The sequence below is a fragment of the Petaurus breviceps genome, unplaced genomic scaffold, assembly GCF_028583685.1.
Source record: "Petaurus breviceps papuanus isolate PSGF00001 unplaced genomic scaffold, PetGlider_PUasm1.0 221, whole genome shotgun sequence".
Classification (NCBI taxonomy): Eukaryota; Metazoa; Chordata; class Mammalia; order Diprotodontia; family Petauridae; genus Petaurus; species Petaurus breviceps.
The window spans coordinates 8,938,048-8,960,548 of NW_027185877.1; the positions used below are offsets into that span (position 1 = coordinate 8,938,048).

Consider the following 22,501-nt stretch of genomic DNA (forward strand, 5'->3'; position numbering starts at 1 on the left):
AGCAAGCAGGCACTAGCCCATATACCATTACTTCCTGGCCCCCAACACAGGAATTCTAAATAAAATACTAGTAAAAAGACTACAGCAATTTATCTCAAGAATAATACACTTTGATCAGGTGGGATTTATTCCAAGAATGCAAGGATGGTTTAATATTAGGAAAACCATCAGTATAATTGATCATATCAATAATAAAACTAGAAGAAACATGATCATCTCAAAAGATGCAGAAAAGGCTTTTGACAAAATACAACATCCATTCCTATTAAAAACATTAGAAAATATAGGAATAAATGGAGCTTTCCTTAAAATAATAGGTAGCATCTATTTAAAGCCATCAGTAAGTATTATATGTAATGGGGAGAAGCTAGAAGCATTTCCCATAAGATCAGGGGTGAAACAAGGGTGTCCATCATCATCCCTCTTATTCAATCTGGTACTAGAAATGTTAGCAGTAGCAATTAGAGAAGAAAAAGAAATCAAAGGAATCAAGTTAGGCAAAGAGACCAAGCTATCACTCTTTGCAGATGATATGATGATATACTTAGAGAATCCTAGAGAATAAAGTAAAAAACTACTTGAGACAATAAATAAATTTGGCAAAGTGGCAGGATATAAAATAAACACACATAAATCCTGAGCATTCCTATATATTTCCAATGAGATTCAACAGCAAGAGATAGAAAGAGAAATCCCATTTAAACTTACTGTACACATTGGAAAATATTTGGGAATCTACCTGCCAAAACAAATCCAGGACCTATATGACCACAACTAAAAAACACTTTTCACACAAATAAAGTCAGATCTAACTAGTTGGAAAAATATCAATTGCTCATGGCTGGGTCGAGGTTATATAATAAAAATGACAATTTTACCTAAATTAAATTATATATTTAGTGGCATACAAATTAATTTACCAAAAAACTACTTTTTAGAGCTAGAAAAAATAGCAACCAAATACATTTGGAAGAATAAATGGTCCAGAATATCAAGGGAATTAATTAAAAGAAATGCTGGGGAAGGTGGTCTAGCTATACTAGATTTCAATCTGTACTATAAAGCAGCAGTCATCAAAACTACTTGGTACTGGCTGAGGAAAAGAGGAGTGGATCAATGGAATAGATTAGGCACACGAGATTCAGAAGTCAACGACTATAGTAATCTGTTGTTTGATAAACCCCAAGACCCTAGTTTTGGGGATAAGAACTCATGATTTGACAAAAACTGCTGGGAAAACTGGAATATAGTATGGCAGAAACTGGGCATAGACCATTACCTAACACCATATACCAAAATCAAGTCTAAATGGGTGCATGATCTAGGTATAAAGGTTGATACTATAAGCAGTCTCAGAAAACAAGGAATAGTTTACCTGTCAGATTTGTGGGGAGGGAAAGACGTTATGACTAAACAAGAATTAGAGAACATTATAAAATGTAAAATGGATAATTTTGACTACATGAAATTCAAAAGCTTCTATAGAAACAAAGCCTATGTAACCAAGATTAAGAGGGAGGTGGGAAATTGGGAAAGAATCTTTTCAACCTATGTCTCTGACATAGGACTCATTTCTAAGATATATAGAGAATTGAGTCAAATTTATAAGAATACAAGCCATTCCCCAATTGATAAATGGTCAAAGGATATGAACGGGCAATTTTCAGAGAAAGAAATTAAAGATATCTATAAGCACACGAAGAAATGCTCTAAATCATTATTGATTAGAGAAATGCAAATCAAAACAACTCTGAGGTACCACATCTCACCAGTCAGATTGGCTAAGATGAAAAAACAGGAAAACACAAATGCTGGAGAGGATGTGGGCAAATTGGAACACTAATGTATTGCTGGTGGATTTGTGAACTGCTCCAGCCTTTCTGGAAAGCAATCTGGAATTATGCCCAAAGGGCTATAAATACTTTCATACCCTTTGACCTAGCAATACCACTCCTAGCTTTATACACCAAAGACATCATAGAAGTGGGAGGAAGACCCATATGTACAAACATGTTAATAGCAGCTCTTTTGGTTGTGGCAAAGAACTGGATATTAAGGGGGTGCCCATCGATTGGGGAATGGCTGAACAAGTTGTGGTATATGCATGTTATGGAATACTATTATGCTATAAGAAATGAGGAGCAGATGGACTTCATATTTACCTGGAGAGGCTTATATGAACTGATGCTGAGTGGGAAGAGTAGAACCAGGAGAGATTTGTACACAATTACAGACACAATGCATGTGTGATGACCAACTTTGATAGACTGGATTCTTCTCAGCAATGCAGTGATATAAGTCAATTCCAAAAGACTCATGATGGAGAGAAATGTGTGCATCCAGAGAAAGAACTAGAAAGAACTGAGTTTATAACCAGATTGAAGCAAAATACCTGATCTTTTTCCTTTTCTTGTTTGGTTTTATGTCCTCTTTACCATTTTTCATTCCATCTGATACACTTCATCTTTATAACCTGACTAATGTGTAATGTGAAAGTATTTACAGATCCTATACTTGAGTATATGCTGCCATGGGGGGGAGGGGAGGGAGGAAGACAAAATGTGAAACTCAAGGAATTGTGGAATTGAATCCTGTAAACTAAAAGTAAACAAATTAATTTTTAAAAATTAAATAAAAAAGTAAAATAGTTATCGAAAGAATTCACCAGTCTCCTCCTGAAAGAGATCCCAAATTGACAACTCCAAGAAATATAGTAGACAAATTCCAGAATTACAAGATTAAAGGGAAAATACAGCAAGCCACCAAAAAGAAAAAAATTCAAATACCATGGAACTACAGTCAGGATCACACGGGACCTAGCAGCTTCTACATTAAAAGATCAGAAGGATAGGAATTTGATATTTAGTAAGGCAAAAGAGCTAGGACTGCAACCAAGGATTAACTACCCAGCAAAACTGAGCATAATCTTTCAGACAAGGAGATGGTCATTTAATGAAATAAGGGAATTCCAGACTTTTCTGATGAAAAAGCCAGAGCTCAATGGAAAATTTCATCTCCAATTACAAGACTCAACAAAGACATAAAAAGGTAAACAAGGAAAGCACACGCTCATACATACACACATATACACACAGATAGAGGTTATGGGTATAAATGAACTAATATGATGATTTAAAAAAACTCATTAAGGGGGTCAAAGGGACTGTAATGGGATAAAAGGAAAGGATGAGACAGAAAAAGGTAAATTATGCCATACAAAGGGGCATAAACATACAGTATAGTAGAGGGGAAGGAAAGAGGGAGAGGAACATCATTTGAACATTATTCTCACTGGTTCTAGTTCAAAGAGGGATCAACATAGTCTGTTAAGTTTAAGATTCTAATGTGAAAAGACATGAAATCTCATTAAACAGAGGGAAAGGAGGGTGAGAACCACTGTATGAAATTTACTCTCATTGGTTTGGAGTCAAAAGGGGAATAACATACTCTGATAAGTATAAAAATCTATTGTGTCCTATAGGCAGTAGGAGGGTAAACGGGGATAAAAGGGGGGAGATTAGAAGGGAAGGAAACAGTAGTAAGAGGAGAGGGTAGGTAAAGAACGGGGGCTAATAGGGAGGGAATGCTGAGGGAGGTGGTGTTCAAAAGGCAAACCCTTAAGGAGGGGAATAGAGAAGGAAGAAACAAAAACTTAAGGAGGGGAGGGAATAGGATGGAGGGAAAGAGACAGATAGTCACCATGACTGTGAATGTGAATGGGATGAACTCTCCCACAAAACAGAGACGGATAGCAGAATGGATTAAAAACCATAATCCTACAATATGCTGTCTAAAAGAAACAAATTTGAAACAAAAGGATACCTACAGGGTAAAGGCAAAAGGCTGGAATAGAATATATTATGCCTCAGCCAAAGTAAAAAAAAAAAAAAAAGCAGGGGTAGCAATCCTTATCTCAGATAAAACAAGAGCAAAAATAGATCTAATTAAAAGAGACAAGGAAGAAAACTATATCCTGCTAAAAGGCACCATCGAGAATGAAGCAATATCATTACTTAACATATATGTACCAAGTAGTATAGGGTCCAAATTCCTAGAGGAGAAGTTAAGGGAATTAGAGGAAGAAATAGATAGCAAAACTAATCTCCCTCTCTGAACTTAATAAATCTAACCTCAAACAAGAAAGAAGTTAAGGAGGCAAACAGAATTTTGAGAGGTTAGATATGATGGACCTCTGGAGAAAACTGAATGGGGATAAAAAGGAATATACTTTCTTCTCAGTGGTTCATGGCACATACTCAAAAATCGACCATGAAATAGCGCATAAAAACCTCACAATTCGGTGCAGAAAGGCAAAAATATTAAATGCATCCTTCTCAGATCATGATGCAATACAAATTATATGCAATAAAGGGCCGTGGAAAGATAGACTAAAAACTAATTGGAAATTAAACAATTTTTAATCCTAAAGAATGAGTGGGTCAGACAAGAAATTATAGAAACAATCAGTAACTTCATTCAAGAGAATAACAACAATGAGACAATATACCAAAATTCGTGGGATGGAGCAAAGGCAGTTCTTAGGGGAATTTTTATGTCCTTGAGTGCATACATGAATAAATTAGAGAAAAGAGAGGTCAATAAATTGGACATGCAATTGAAAAACCTAAAAAAAGAACAAATTCAAAATCCCCAATTAAATACTAAATTAGACATATTGAAGACAAAAGGAGAGATTAATAAAATTGAAATTAAGAAAACTATTGAATTAATAAGTAAAACCAAGAGCTGGTTTTATGAAAAAACCAACAAAATTGATAGACCCTTAGTCAGTATGATAAAAAAAGAAGGAAGAAAACCAAATTATGACTACCAAAAATGAAAAGGATGAATCTACCTCCAATGGAGAGGAAATCAAAACAATAATTAGGAATTATTTTTCCTAATTATATGCACATAAATTTGACAATCTTAGTGAAATGGATGAATATTTACAAAAATATAAGTTGACCAGATGGATTTACTAGTGAATTCTATCAAATATTTAAAGAACAATTTATTCCAAATACTCTACAAACTATTTGGGAAAATTGGTGAAGAAGAAGTCCTACCAAATTCTTTTTATGACACAAATATGGTACTGATATCTAAATCAGGAAGAGATGAAACAGAGAGGGAAAATTATAGACCAATTTCCCTCATGAATATAGATGCAAAAATTTTAAATCAAATATAAGCAAAAAGACTACAGCAACTTATCACAAGAATAGTACACTTTGACGAGGTAGGATTTATTCCAGGAATGCAAAGATGGTTTAATATTGGGAAAAGCAGCAGTATAATTGATCATATAAACAATAAAACTAGCAGAAATCATATGATTATCTCAATAAGTTCATAAAAGGCTTTTGACAAAATACAACATCCATTCCTATTAAAAACACCAGAAAAAAATAGGAATAAATGGAACCTTCCTTAAAATAATAGGTAGCATCTATTTATAGCCATCACCTGGCATTATATGTAATGGGAATAAGTTAGAAGCATTTCCAATAAGATCAGGGGTGAAGCAAGGGTGTCCACTATCACTCCTCTTATTCAATCTGGTACTAGAAATGTTAGCAATAGCAATTAGAGAAGAAAAAGGAATCAAATTAGGCAAACAAGAGAGACCAAGCTATCACTTTGCAGACAATGTGATGATATACTTAGAGAATCCTAGAGAATCAAGTAAAAAACTACTTGAGACAATACATTTGGCAAAGTGGCAGGATATAAAATAAACCCATGTAAATCCTTGGCATTCCTGTATATTTCTAATGAAATTCAACAGCAAGAAATAGAAAGAGAAATCCCATTTAAAATTACTGTAGACATTATAAAATATCTGGGAATCTAGCTGCCAAAACAAACCCAGTACCTATACAATCACAACTACAAAATGCTTTTCACACAAATAAAGTCAGACCTAACTAAATGGAAAAAAATATCAATTGCTCATTGAAGGGTTGAGTTAATATGATAAAAATGACAATTTTACCTACATTAAATTATATATTTACTGCCATACCAATCAATTTACCAAAAAATTGCTTTATAGAGCTAAAAAAAAATAGTAACAAAATCCATTTGGAAGAACAAAAAGTCCAGCATATCAAGGGAATTAATGAAAATAAATGCTAGGGAAGGTGGACTAACTATACCAGATTTTAATCTGTATTATAATGCAGCAGTTATCAAAACTACTTGGTATTGGCTGAGGAATAAAGTAGTGTATCAATGGAATAGATTGGGCACACGAGATTCAGCAGTCAATGACTATAGTAATCTATTGTTTGATAAACCCAAAGACCCCAGTTTTTGGGATAAGAATTCACATTTGACAAAAACTGCTGGGAAGATTGGAATATAGTATGGCAGAAACTGGGCATAGACCATTACCTAACACCATATACCAAAATCAAGTCTAAATGGGTGCATGATCTAGGTATAAAGGTTGATACCATAAGCAATCTCAGAAAGCAGGGAATAGTTTACCTGTCAGATCTGTGGAGGGGGAAAGACTTTATGACCAAACAAGAATTAGAGAGCATTATAAAATGCAAAATGGATAGTTTTTATTACATTAAATTGAAAAGCTTCTATAGAAACAAAGCCAATGAAACCAAGATTAAGAGGGAAGTGGAAAATTGGGAAAGAAATTTTACAACCTATGTCTCTGATAAAGGCCTCATTTCTAAAATATAAAGAGAATTGAGTCAAATCTATAAGAATAAAAGTCATTCCCCAATTGATTAATGATCAAAGGATATGAACAGGCAATTTTCAGAGTAAGAAATTAAAGATATCTCTAAGCTTATGAAGAAATGCTCTAAACCACTATTGATTAGAGAAATGCAAATTAAAACAACTCTGAGGTACCACATCTCACCAGTCAGATTGGTTTAGATGACAAAACAGGAAAATGACAACTGCTGGAGAGGTTGTGGGCAAATTGGAACACTCATTACTGGTGGATGTGAACTGATCCAACCTTTCTGGAGAGCAATCTGGAATTATGCCCAAAGGGCTATAAATAATTTCATACCCTTTGACCCAGCAATACCACTTCTAGGGTTGTATCCCAAAGAGATCATAGAAGTGGGAGTAAGACCCATATGTACAAACATGTTTATAGCAGCTCTTTTGTGGTGTTAAAGAACTGGAAATTAAGGGGGTGCCCATCAATTGGGGAATGGCTGAACAAGTTCTGGTATGTGCATGTATTGGAATACTATTGTGCTATAAGAAACGAGGAGCAGATGGACTTCATATTTACCTGGAGAGGCTTATATGAACTGATGCTGAGTGAGAAGAGTAGAACCAGGAGAAATTTGTACACAATTACAGACACAATATATGTGTGATGATCAGCTTTGATAGACTGGATGCTTCTCAGCAATGCAGTGTTATAAGTCAATTCCAAAAGACTCATGATGGAGAGAGATGCTTACATCCAGAGAAAGAACTAGAAAGAACTGAGTTTGAATCCATATTGAAGCAACCTATCAGATCTTTTTTCTTTTCCTTGTTTGGTTTTGTTTCTTCTTTCCCATTTTTCATTCCATCTGATACAATTCATCTTTATAACCTGACTAATGTCTAATGTGAAAATATTTGCAGATCCTATGCTTGATTGTATGCCGTCATTGGGGAGGGGAGAGGAAGAGAAAATTTGAAACTCAAGGAATTGTGGAATTTAATCTTGTAAGCTAAAAGTAAACAAACAAATTAATAAAGAAAAAAATAAAATAAACTACCTTATATTTAACTATTTGTTATTTATATGTTATATTTCATGTGTTTTATATGTATGTGTGTTATATACATTATATGTAGGATTTTTTTCTCTATTTACCTATTTGTATTCCCTACTAGAACATCAACTCCTTGCAAATAGGGATTTCATCTGTTTTGCTTATATTCCTATTGCCTAGAACATAGTAGGTGTTTTATAAATGTTTGATGATGATGACAAATGGAGGGTACCTTTTGAAGTAATGTTTAGGATGTAGTGTGATTTTTATTATGTATCAACTACATCCCCCCCCCCATATTTGCTATGGAAATAAATGGAAAAAAGAAGATTCCATAAACATATTTCTGCTTTATATATTTTTGTAGTAAAGCTACAATTTTATTAATATTGGGAAATTTCAATGAGTAAACTTTCCTTTCCAATGCAAATAAGTACCTGCTTTGCAACTCAGAGTCTTCGAGACTTATCTCCTGCACTGAGATGCTAAAAGTTTTGCTCAGTCGCCTACCCAGGACATGATAGAGGTTGGATCTTTGTGTATACGTAATAATATGTGTATATATAATAACTACTCTGCAGTGTTCAAGGAACTTTCATATGTATTATTTCATTTGTTTCTTATAAGTCAATTAGAACAGATATTATTATTTGCATTTTACAGATGAGTGGGAGAATTGGGATGAGAGCACTGGGCCTCAAAGGAATGTCTAAGCTCTACTATGAATAAAAGTAACAAAGACAAGTTTAGATCCAGCCAGGTCTTCTGGCTCTTACACCACTCACTATACCATTCTGTTACATAACTTACTGGCAAAGTAAATAATGCATAAAGTAAGGTCAAACTTCCTTACCAAAAATAATCTATGCTTCATTCAATTCATTTTTTTCAACCATATGTTCTAGTTGCTGATGAATTTCACAAGTTCATACTTCATATAATTCTGCCATTCAGTTAAATATAACTGTCATGATGAGAAATAAAGCAATGAAGAAGAAAGATACACCCACAAACAATTAGCAAAAGAAAAAGGGAAAAGGAAAGAGAAAAAATGAAGGGAAGGGGGAAGGAAGCAAAGAAAGGAGGAAGGGAGGAAAAATGCGAGAGAAGAAAGGATGGGAGAAAGGAAGGGAGGAAGGAAGGAAGGAAGGGAGGGAGGGAGGGAGGGAGTAAGAAGGAAGGAAAGGAGGGAGGGAGGAAGAAGGAAGGAAGGAAGGGAGGCAGGGAGAAAGAGGGAAGGAAGGGAGGGAGGGAGAAAGGGAGGGAGGGACGGAGGAAGAGAGGGAGGGAGGAAGTGAGGGAGGGAGGAAGGAAGGAAGGAAGGAAGGAAGGAAGGAAGGAAGGAAGGAAGGAAGGAAGGAAGGAAGGAAGGAAGGAAGGAGACTGAGACACAATGGAAAAAGTAATGGATTTAGAATTAGAAGACCTTGGTTCAAATTACAACTCTGCCATATACAAACTGTGTTGTGAGTAAATAAATCATTTCACTTATCTGGGTCTCTGTTTCCTCCTCTGTAAAATGATGAGATTTGACCTGATGACTCATAAGGTCCCTCCCTGCTCTAAAGCATTGTCATCCCATGACCTTGAAAAACATGACTGGTAAGGAGACTAACTAAATACTTAAGTAAAATAAAGAAATGCAGTAATTATACAATTGAAGATACTTCTGTCATTGGCCTCTTGTTCAGTCAAAACATCTCCATTTTCCATAATTTTTTTTCTACAATTAGAATGTTTATAATACTTAGAGGAGATTCTTGCCTCCAGTAAAAGCCTCAGTTCTCCTTTTAGAATTTCGCTCAATTGATAGGGGTCATTTTCTGCTCACAAGAAAAAGAAAACTTCCAATCAAGCAAGAGAAACAATGAGAAAACCCCTCAATTAAGAGTTAAAACCATAAAATCTAACAAGAGCTTCTTTTAAATGTTTTGTGCATTTTTAAAAAGTCACTGCAATGATATTTTAAATGAATTTGAAAAATGTCAGAAAAAATAAAATTAAAATATTTAAAAAAGGATAAGGTTTTTGATAGGTTAGCTTGAGCACTGTAATATCAATAACAAAATTTGGATTTCATTTTATACATTTTAATCACTTAATAAAGTAATAGAAGCACCTGCAATACTTTGACATTTAGTTAAAGCAAGATTCCAACTATGAACAAATAACAAAAATACAACAAAGTACAGGTAGATCCCAATTAGTATGAATAACAAATCCGCTGAAGTGGTCACATAGTACAAGTTTGTACCTCATATTTCCATGGATTTGGAACCAATTCCCCTTTTTATATCATTTTAACTTTGAATATGGTGATTCAAATATATGCTACTACTTCCAAGGATTCATTATTCACATTAATAAATTAAAGTATGAAATTATTATTGCACAAATTGATCAAAATTGAAAATCCAAGCTATTTTGTCATTTGTTATAGTGCCCAAATATAATTTCAAAGGTTTTAGTTTCTGCCATCAATGAAGTAATATCATGATTTAAAATTTTTATTATATTTATAATGTAATAAAATTCAAAGCCTAAAAAGGTTTATTTCTTATTTATTTTATATTATTCACTTGCCACCTCCTTTCCTCCATTACACATAATATGCATAATATTGTATAAATATGATAAAAATTATAGACTGTCTAATGCTTTGGAGGTATTAAATGATATTAAGACTCTTTGGAAGGAAGAAATGACAATTTAAGGTTATTATTCTCTTTTTCCTATTGTACCCTCTAAATGACAAATTGATCTGAAACTTACCTGAGATTATCCTAAGTTAATTGATCAACATGTGTGATTTGAAGAGTAATTAATGGATTTTCTTTTATGCTTTCTGGAAGACTAAGATGGTAAGAACTCAAAAATGTCAAGTTAGCACCCCGAAGACAAAGACAGAATGGAATGATATGAAGCTATGAAGCATCCCAAGACTATTAGCTTAATATTCCATGATACTTAGCACAGAATATTTTAGTAAGGACAAAAAAGTATATCAAAGAACAACCATGTAGATTTTGGCTAATTCTATAAATTTCCTACAAGAAATGGAAGAATTCATCTTTAAAATACCATTCAACTAAATAAATGATAAAACCCAAGTGATTTTTTATTTGCTCAAAATAAAAACCTGAACTGTTCATACTAAAGGAAAACTCAGTTCAACTTCTCCAATATGTAGAAATAGTCCTAATGAGCCATAGCCATTTGTTTTAAGCAATGGTGGATTTTGCTATTAATTCTCTACACTTCTCACCTCCCTCTTAATGACTAGAAGCCCAAGTTGGTGAAACTGATATAAAGGGGTTAGTGAGTTGTCTATGGCTAAACACCAAGTTTCTCTCTGTGATAAGACACAAATCAGAACCAAAACAACCTCATTTATTCCCTGAACACTTATTAAGCCTCTGTTGTACACTAGGCATACATTAACACAACTTTAGGAGCAAATGAGCTAACCAGCAATCGGAACAGAGCTAGGGACTGGACCTATGAATTCATTACTATAGGAAACACTTGAATGAACACACTCCCTGTACCAAAGCAGATAGCATCTGCTCTGCAACTTATAATTTTAAAGTTCCCTGGGGCATTGATAAGTTAAGTGACTTGTCCAGAATCACACATCCAGTACATGTTAGAGAAGGGACTTGAACCCAGGCCTTCCTGGCTCTCTACTACACTATGATGTCCCTCAGAAATAAGTAAATAAATGAGTTTTTCTTCCAATTTTTCAAGATAATCTTATATTAAACAAAACAGAAAATGGGAGGGGAGATAACAGAAATGTAGAATTAAGCTCATATCATCTTTTGGGGGGAAATAGGCATCATATTAAAAAATATGTATCTTAAAAGAATCAGAACTTAGACTAAGAAGCATGTTAAATCTACTTAAGAGTCTTGCTCATTTTTATTATTTTTTAAAGTCACTCAAGGTAATGAATAGGATTTTCCCCTCAAAAGAAATTCATCATTTCATTAATTTTAATGAATTTAGCATCAACATCATTGTATTAAAATTCAGACAGTATCTCTTGCATGTACAGAGTTGTTTACATGTTGTTTCCAACCTCCCTCCAATTAGAATATGAGCTTTTCAAGTACAGATGTCATATTTTTACTTTTTATTTTTGCATGCCCATCACTAAGCACAATGCCTGGTGCAAAGCTTATTAATTGACCTATTTCTGAAGAAAGTTATATGTCATTTACAAAATATTTTGTATTTCATTATATAACTCATCATATGCCCCCAATGATATATCCAAGCAATTTTGTCAGGTTCTGAGATAACACAATAATAAAAAACAATATGAATATGAAGACAAAACTTTTCACATAATCATATTATTTGATCCTCAACATCTTGAGATTGCTTGTTCTTTGCAAGGAGGGAGAGAATTAAGAATGGTTCTTAAAATGTCAAATTTACCTTTCATAGGGGCAGCTAGGTGGCTCAGTGAATAGAGTACTGGCCCTGGAGTCAGGAGGACCTGAGTTCAAATCCAGCATCACACACTTAACACAAAACTAGCCATATGACTTTGGGCAAGTCACTTAACCCCAATTGTCCTACCTTCCCCCTCCAAAAAGAAAAAAAAAGACAAATTTACCTTTCAACAAATGAGCCTTTTGCGATCCAAAAGAATCTTAATTATAATGTCACACAGAAAATGTTTTACTTCTCTGACAGCACAAAAACCTGTGAAACTTTTTTTCTGTTTTAAACCTCTTTGAGAGTAAAGTCTATGAGCACCTTCTCAGAATAATATTTTTAAATGCACACAGTAAAATACACAGAATAGCAAAAAAAAAAAAACCCAGTTATTTTGAAATAAATAAGTAATTTTTTCCCCATTCAAGTTTGGAGACCCCCAAAATTTATCCATGAATACTTGGAAATCAATGGAGCCCAGGTTAAAAATCTTTGTATTTGAAGACATAAGATTAGAATACAAGTATAGGCAAAAATCGTAATAAAATGTTAATATCAACATGAGCTTTGAACATTTCCTGCATTACATTTTAGTAACATTTTTTTTACACAGAATGAAATCAAAGAGTAATATAGTAATTTAATTCTTAAAAAAAACCTGAAAAATGATTTGAACTTAATCATTGGGTGTTGTAATCAGTCTTATGCATAAACTCACCCCAAAGGATTCCTAGGTATTTGAAATCTCATTTGTCAAAAAAGGCCAGTAAGTCAATGAACACAGTTTGTATATATAAACAATATAAACACCCAAGTAGTCATTAAATAACTGCTACCATATTGAAGATGCTACATCACATCTTAAAATTTATAAAATACATTAAATAATATTTTTGTGTCATTTGAGCCCCAGTAATGCTGGAAGATAGTAAGTATTCAAAACCCTATTTTACAGATGAAGATATAGGAACAATGCGGAGTTACATAACTTCCCTACATTCATGTTACTAACCAGGGACAGAGTCAAAACTTTAAACTGTCTTCTGATTTTATATCATGTAGTCATTATCACAATTATCCCTCCCTAAATTATAACAATATATCACAAATACAATTAGTCTAATCTTCTTATATTTTTCTAATTTCATATATTATTAGAATGGAAATTAGCAAAGACCAAAGAGAAAACAGAGCTTTCCTAGATAAATGGATAGAAAAATTATTCTATTCTATTCTACTATATTCTATTTAGATATACCTATATGGAGACATAGAGATATGCTAAACATATATAGTATAGGTGGAATACCTATATATAAATATACATAGATGGATAGAGATATAGTAAATCTAAATAGTATAGAGAGTTTTGTGTATATATAGGTATAAGTAGATAAATACATAGATAGATACCCTAACCCAAGCATAGAAGTTGCTGCTGGCACCAGATAAATAATAGAGCATGCAATAAATTACCTTTGAACAAGAGTTTTCCCCCCACACCCAGAATCACACTGATCAGAAGGATATCAAGATATTTTTGGTCCTAAATGTGTGACTTAGAGAGGTGAAGGGAGAGAGAGCTGAATAAACCATTTTAAAATACCTAGAGAACAGAAACTGCCATTTCCCTTGGTAGTTTATCCCAGTGTTTCGCTATAAAAACACAAAGATTCTCTGTTATTAAATGTTTTTAGAGTCAGTATCCTAATAGATGGTGATGTCACCACATAAAAGATACCATTTTGATTAATAGCATAAGGGTTAGTTTTCTTTACTTTCCAGAGCAGGGAGAGAGTTTTTTGTTTGACTGGTTTTCCCTTCCTTTGAAGAGAGTCAGCATTGATTTGTTTTGCTTGATGATACACATTTGTCATAAGGGAGGGGCTTTTAACAGGCAGGGGGAAGTGGACTTATTGGGTAGCAACAGACATGAAAAAAAGAATGACAACAAAGCAGTTTAAGAGGCACACCAAGGACGGTAGGGACAATATAGAAGGGGTCACAAATAGATCAATTAGTTACTATCTCATTATGCTTTTAAATATGTGAATATGTTTATATATGCATACACACATACATACATGTGAATTACATGTAATATTTCTGCCAAACAGAGTTGTTTTTTTAGAGTTATGCATGTATACACACACAGAGAAAGATTTTTTTAAAAATCAGCCCTGAGGGGCTCCTATTGAAATGGAGAAGATAGCATACAAACAGTTTGTGCATACAATTTTATTTTTCCGTGTAGAAGTAACCCTAAGTTCCTGCAGGTTTCACAAGGGAAGCACTAGCTCTAAACAGCAAACTATAGGAAAATGGTTGGTTGTTGTTCTTCCTTCTCAAAATGACCACAATGATATCACTGTGTTGGAGTCAAGGTACAGCATGCCCCACTGTGCCCAATCAGACCAATACGAGCTCAGAAGGCTCTACTGCAGATTGGCACAACCAGTCCATACAAACAGGAAACTGGGAAGGCTTGAAGTACTGATCCTGAAAACGTTCTCAAGTCTCTCCCAACTACAATCCAGCCTCCTTTCAGTTTTGCTAAAGCACAAGTTTTGCCACATCTCTCTCATCCATTTAGTAAGCTCCAGTGGCTCCCAACTGCCTTCAGTATCAAATAGAAAATTTTCTGCATGGCATTTAAAGCCCTGGTCTCTTACTGTTTCTCTAGGATTCTTACACCTTACTGCCTTCCACATAATCTACAATTCAGTAACAGCAGCCTGTTACTGATCCTCAGATAAGATGCTCCATCTCCCAACTCCAGGAATTTTCACTGGCTGCCCCCCCCCCCCCCCCATGTCTTTCTCCTCATCTCTACCTCCTTTTTTCCCTGGCTTTCTTCAAGTCTCAGTTAAAACTTGCCTTTTCTTCACCATCCTCCCTTGATTGCGAGTGCCTTTCCTCTGGGGTTATCTCTAATTTATCCTTTATGCAGGGTGTGTCAGAATCATGAAGCAGTTTTGCCCTAGTTAAGCTTAAAACTGCACAAAGACAAGCTTAATGTACTATATGTCTTGTTTGTACATAGCGGCTGCATGTTGGCCTCTGCATTAATCTATAAGCTTATCAATAGCAGGGGCTGTCTTTGCCTTTCTTTGTATTCCCAGAACTCAGCACAATTCTTATCACATTCTTAATGTGATTCTTAATAAATGTTTATTTACTTGACTGCATATCTATTGGTCAAAAACTAGCCAAAGTTTAGAGATGCTCATTATCAGACCAATGGTCTCCAGTTGCATGGTTTGAGTCACATCAACCCAGAAAATCATCTGTACTTGTGATAAGTCTTACAGGGGTGGAGAACCTGTGGCCTCGAGGACACAGACCAAAGTGCCCTACTTGAGGACCTAAAGGGCCCATGTGTCCTCAAGGCCACAGGTTCCCTACCTCTACCAGTTAAAAACAGATTCTTGAGACATTTAAGTTGGCTACAATTTTAAAATTGCTCCTTGTCTTTTATCACATTCACCTCTGGCCTAATTTAATCTCACTTCCTCTTGTTTGGTCTTCTTGTCACCCACCCCAATGTAGCAAGCAGCAGCTAAACAGACATCAAATGTGTAATAAGTAACAATACTTACAACACAAAAGTCTTGAAGTTGATATTGTTTGCCTTTTCTTCGCACATGTTGGTGACTATAAATGCCTTTACGAATAAAGGGAAGTGCATTTGTCCTAGAAATTAAATCAGAAAATATTATGACATTTCTCTCATATTGATCTTTAAAATTACTGTAAAGCTACGAAGCTTACCTGTTGCTGCCAAATTGTCGATACTCGTAAATGGTAAGTGACTTGTTATGTGCAAAGAAGAACCCCCATTGGCTCTCTAAAAGCATCACATCCATTTCTAGATGAGTTGAAAATTATTAAAGTTATTTTTTTCTTAGTTAACTGAATCTATTTCAAAGTCAAGTCAACAGGAAATGCAAACATTGGGATTATAAACCAAAAAAGGCAAAATAAAATCAAAAATATATCTTAAGCCAAATTCTTCTTATGACTGAAGATTCTAATGTTATCCAAAACATTGAAAGGAAAATTAAATTTAAATAAATATTCAAAATAAAGAGTGGAAGAAAAAAACATTTGTTATTTCAGGAAAATAATATGTAGTGTTTTTAATGTGTTTTTTAGTTTGCCTTTAAATATTTGTGTTAAAATATTTTTTAATATTCTCTAATTTAAGAAAAATGTTAGTGTCTTTATATTCACATTTTACAGTTATTTAAAATTTGTTAAATAGAAAAAATGAATCATATCTACTCATTAAAATTGTTTAAATTCATATTTCTTCAGTTATAATTTTGCCTTAATATTAATTTCTAATATTTAAGTTTCACAAGAATGTTAGCATATTTGTCAATATTCTTTGTAGATAAGGAATGCTTATATTAAAATTCACAATTACCTTGACAAAATATGAGCATAAAATTGTAACTTGTTAGAAAGTATATCTTCAGTTAATTTTGAACGAGTTTTTATCCTGTTAAGAAAAAAAGTTAATTATTTTAGGAGGAGTTTAAATGAAAGTACTTACCCTTTCTAAAACAGTTACAAGTTTTGAAGTGAACTGTTAAAAGGAACATAGCTGAAAGAGACAGAGTCCATCTAGCCCAACTTCCTCATTTTACAGGTGAGGAAATTGAGGTCCCATGGAGGTTAAGTGCACATGGTTACACAAGGAACATGAATCAATCAATCAACATGCTAAATACCTACTATGGGCCACATACTGTGGTAGGTACTGGTCACACAAAAATAGTTTCAGACCTCCGGGAATTTACAATCTATCAAAGGGAGATAATATATACTTAATATATATGAGATTGACAGTCACATGTGTGACAAACAGTAAGAAAATCAATTTGACTGTACTATACAATATGAGTGATGGAAATATTTATACATAATGCTTGTATAGGTTAAGTGGGGACCAGTTTGTAAAGGGTTGCAAGGGCCAAACAGGAAGATTGATATTTGATGTTTGAAGTAAAAGAGGAGTGTAGGATTTTTTTGAGCAAAGAAGTGACATGCTTATATCTGCACCTTGGGAAAATCATTTTGGCAGCTGGAGGAGAAAGTGAGGCTGGCTGGTGATTTTGAATAGCCCTCCCTCACTTAAATTCAATTCACTTGAATGTCATGGAATCACTTCCTTCATGTCATGGTCCTCTTTTAGAGTGAAGGACAAAACAATTTTAAATGAGTTATCCCCCCAAAAAGATGAAAAAAATCAATATTTGAACTTATCCTAAGCCCAATCTTATGCTATAAGTGAAGCACCAAAAAGTGAATTTGTAAATAAGAGGAAATCTTTAAAATGATACATATATCATTAACCTTCTGATAGAAAGAAATAAAACTTTTTAAGAAAGAAGTCAAAAAGACAAGAGGAAAACCTTCCACACAGGTAGCATAGCTAGAATTTATCAACTTTTAAAAATCTTACTTCATTTCATGTAGTGTTTGTTTCCTATGATGCAGAGGTGCCTTTTCAAGGAAAAGAGGAAAGTAAGGAACTTGTTGGCTACTAATTATCGAATTTTGTTCCTGGTCACTTGATGACTGCTCTGAAATACAAAGCAAATTGATCAACAATTAAATGTAATTCCTATATCTGTTCCATCACTCATCTATTTATAAACAGTTGGGATAGGTCACCTCTATGAAACAAATGACATTTCTAGTGAAGTTTTACCCATCTCAGATATGTACCAAAGAAGCATAGTATAAGTAACACCAACAAATGAAAAAGATCCTGACAGCACAAAAATTCATATTGTTGTTTGGCCATTTTATCATTAATATTGTTTGAAGTCAAATGGGCAAAAATACTAAGACACCTATTGATTTCAACAAGTTGCAAAACCATCATAGCAAAGCTTTTCCATGTCCTTAGCCAATGGGGTGACTGTGATCTTTTCACTCTCAATGTAGTTAGCACTGAAGAGTTCACATATAAAGAAAGGTGTATATTCACAGAATAAAGGGAGCATAACCTTGTGTTCTCGTGCCTTCAATTATGATTTCTATGCTCAATTAACTCCCCAATATCTACATCCATTCCTGACCTCTTCCCCAAAATGCAATTATATGTATGATATGTATTTAGCTGGATGTCCCCTGAATTGGACCTACAACTGAACAAGAAGGAAACAGTGGTTTACATAGACTTTAAGAAAATGTGTATCACTTTTAGTGACCTTACACTTCTCCCTGAGAAAAAGACCCATTTTTTAAAATAATATTCTCCCAGTGATACTTTCTGACCCACAGTCAAAAAATACCACAACCTCCAAAGAATTAAAGTTGAGGTACCACCTGAAGAGCAATGGAGAAGAGCATGATGAGTTTGTTAATAGTAAAACATTTTTAATGAATAATTATATTGGAAAAGTAGCATAAAAGATGTCATCAGAAGGTGATCTGGTGACGTGGAGAGGGTCAGGGAAAAATAACAGATAACTAATGCACTACATTGGTATACATGCAATATGAAAAATTCTATAGGAACTAGAAGGAGATCATCTGTGGATGATTTATCGAAGGATATTGAACAAAGTCACACAGAATCGGAAGTCATGGATGAGTTGTGATTTGTGCCACTGAAAGGAGGACCCACATCAATGTATCTCCATGAAAGTAAGATGAATTGAGAATCACTGAATATTATAACTGGCAGGGACTCTTAAAAGGTCATTTAATCAATTCTCCTTTTAAAGATAAGGAAACTGGGACCCAGGAAGATTAAGTGACTGATGTACATGGCACATTAATAAATGTTTATGGCAGAGTGAATTACCCAAGGACATATAATGATTTAGAGGCAAGTTTCCTAAGCACAGTTCCTTCCAAAAGACTACAATTTAAATAATAAAAAATTGGTATATAACAATAGAAAGTATCATTCAAACCCCAAACTGCAGTATACGTACTTGCATATGATTCTTGTTTCTGGAGAATTGCTGAGTTAGGCTCTTAGGGGAAGCAGAAACTCCTTTAAATTCTAAATTCATTTAAATGCAACCATAAATCCTGCAATATATTTTAAAAAGAAGAAAAATAGGTAAGGTGCAATATTGTACAAAATTCCGCATAATGAACTATGCAATTTATTACAATTGATGCTAAAACAAATCAGGGAAAGGATTAGCACCACCTCTCCTTTAAATCTGTCTCCTGATTCACCTTTCCCATTTTTTTCTCTTTACCATCAGTGAAGAGAACTGTCTTTCCCAGAGCCTTTTCATATACTTTTTAAGTTAAAATTTAAGGGCTATGTTTTTCTGTTGGTGAAAATAGATTTGTCTATAACTGTGTTTAATTACTTAATTCACTATGGCAGATAAAAGAAGATAAAAGTAATTACATTGAACAGAGGCTGAGTAGAGAACATAAAATGGAAAGTCAACTAAAAAATAATCCACTTTTGAGGATAAATTAATTTTTTAAAATGGAACAATACCTGTGCTACCCAAGGTTTGGCAATTTTATTTAAGAGATTTGCCTCTTCTTATGTAGCCAACAATGTCTCTTTGTCCAAAAGTTCACTCCCTGTTTAGTAATGGAAAGAGAATCCTGACTAAATTCAGTATATCCATGAACTGTCCTCACTCAAGATTTCCCACTTGGGTACCTTCCCATCCCCAACCCAATCGGCCTATATCTCTCTCCCCTAGCCAATTATTTTCCCAAAGCCTTCAAAGGGATATAGGTTCTACCTATAAAGATAAAAGCTTCCTGGGCTTGCCAGCAAGTGTATGACAGTAATAAAGAGATGACACCCAGGTCCCATCCTTTCCCTAAATCAGTATCTAAGTATCCTTCAACCAATACAAGATAAACATTTATTTGAAAACCACATGCCCTTAATTTAGCTTATTATACTTAACCACCAAAACTGTTAGAGCTCTGCTACTGGTCCAAATATACACTGCTGTCTAAGTACCCATCATTGTTGTTCATTCAGTTATGTCCAACTCTTCATGATCCCATGAACCATATATGGCATGTCAGGCTCTTCTGTCCTCTACTATCTCCTAAAGTCCTTCCAAGTTCACATTGGTTGTTTCCATGATGATCTCTATCCATCTCATCCTCTGCCATCCCCTTTTCCTTTTGCCTTCTATCTTTCCCAACATTGGGGTCTTTTCCAATAAGTCTTATCTTCTCATTAATATAAAAAATTAAGCTTTAGCTTCAGTGTTTGAACTTCTAGTGAATAGCCTGAATTAATTTTTTAAGTATTGATTGATTTGATCTCCTTGCTGTCCAAGGGATTCTCAAAAGTTTTCTTCAGCATAAAAATTCAAAAGCATGGTCTATGCAATGTTTACCTTTATGACTATAATGACCTTTATCTCAAAGTGACATCTCTGCTTTTTAGTATGTGTCAAAGTACATATTTGAATATATTTAGGCACCACCAGTAGCAATATTTGTTGTTATTTGAATACTGCTAATGGAAGGTTCAAAATTAAATCTTGGACCCATTTTTTATAAGTCCCATAGGTAGTTCCAACTCCACAAACACATATGGCATGTACCTTAGTCATAAACTGGGACAGACCATGGGAGGAGGGGGAAAGGAAGAGCTGGGTGAAATAAAGAAATGTAAATATACCAGGGAAAACTAAAAAACTATTCAAGTATAGTATTCCAGAGGTCTCAGGAAAGTCACTTAGGCTAAAATTAGACCAGAAACTCACCCAAAGCATCTTTCCCAGTTCAGGACAGTTTTCAGTTTATAAAAAGACCAGTGTCAACTCTCCCCTCCTTTTGGGACTGGGTGGGGATAGGGAGGCAGCATTCAGATTGGTTATAATGCAGCACCCCTGGAATGCTCCCGGTCAATCCCAAAGTCACTTTTCTCCCATCCCACATCATAACTTAGGCATACCCACAGTGGGGAGGAAGGCATAGGGGATGAGGGGCTCAAAGACCCACCCGACGTCCTCAGGACCTGAGATGACCATGTGTGGGGCAAGTGAAAACTTCTCAGGTAACATCTCAGAAATCCCAGAAATCTGAATCGAATTGTAGTAAAGCACCAAAGACTTAGGACGTAGCAGCCTGAGATCCTCGCTCTATTCCCCTGGCCATGAGCTGCAGGTTTTGCAGAGCTTAGCTAATATGTGGGAAGGGAAAGTACATGTTCCTTAAACTTGGCTATAGATTTAGTTTCCTCTTGACCAGCATAAGTACAGATGTAGAAAGATTTCTGTGACCTACAGACTGGTCATCATGTTCCAAAAACCCCCATGACTTATAGGATATTTCCTACCTCCCTGTCGCCAGTAGAAGGGGTCATCATGACCCAAAAGTCCCTACCATCCCATTATTTATGAGATATTGCCTGCTTTCATATCCATGTTTTGATTATATTAAGGGAGTTAACATTTATCTTGTTATAATACTGATGACATATTTTGTTTGCAAGATATGTACCTTCTGTTTTTTGATGTTATTGACACCCCACCTGCCACGCCAGCAAATTCTTTTGTTGTTAGATTGTGCGCTTTAGTTCCTAATTAATGGGAACAAGATAGGACAAAGGGAGGGGGATTGGGGGAATTTGGGTATATAAACCAGCTTTTTGCCTCCGACATTTCGACTTCTCCTACCAGACTACTTCTGGTTGTGATGACATACCCTTCTCGCGAGATTGTATAGTAAAGCTTTCCTGTCTTTACTTGAGACGTCTCTGCTTATTTTATTTTGGGCAAGAGTCGTCTGGTCTCACACAGCCAGGTCCGGGGATGAACGGGAGCGCAAGGGTATGAGGCTGAACTAAGCGGGTAAAAGATGCTTCTTCCTCTTCCTTCAGGAGTCCCACGTAAAACAACTTTCACTTTGCCTGGTTCTGGGACTCCCGCACAGCACAGTCTCTGTGATTCTGGGCACTAAGCCGTTTGGGGTCACGCCTTGGAAGCTGGGGATCGAGACTCCTCGGGTAGGCGTGCTGGCCAGCAGCAAAGCAGGCAGAGAGTTACTTGGTTGCCTAGAAACATGGACGCTTCCTCCCGCGCTATGTAGTGCTCTAGCCCTGATGGTAGATGGGAGTGAATGGAAGGTCTGACGTCCTGTCTCTCTCTTTTCTCTACTTGCACCATCCCTCCCCGACAAAGGCTCTGCACCCACCCCACTGCAGAAGGAAGGGGAAGTCCAGAGGAACCTCCACACACTCTCCTCCCCACTAGGCCGGGAGAACCTGAAAGGCTGGCAGACCTACCCTGTTTCCCCGATAATAAGACACTGTCTTATTATTTTTTTTGGAAAGA

At 35.1% G+C, this 22,501-nt stretch overlaps 1 protein-coding gene and 1 pseudogene across 1 annotated transcript in view; one reads left to right on the top strand and one right to left on the bottom strand.

Moving 5' to 3' along the window:
• Positions 1-21,196, bottom strand: part of LOC138166343 (calcyphosin-2-like) — a 37,224-nt pseudogene extending 16,028 nt beyond the window's left edge.
• A 268-nt stretch (positions 21,197-21,464) lies between these two features.
• LOC138166344 (GLIPR1-like protein 1) overlaps positions 21,465-22,501 on the top strand; it is a 22,951-nt gene continuing 21,914 nt past the window's right edge. The window contains exon 1 of the mRNA XM_069094777.1: positions 21,465-21,481. Within this exon, the coding sequence (XP_068950878.1) occupies positions 21,465-21,481 (17 nt within the window). The remainder of the gene's footprint in view (positions 21,482-22,501) is intronic.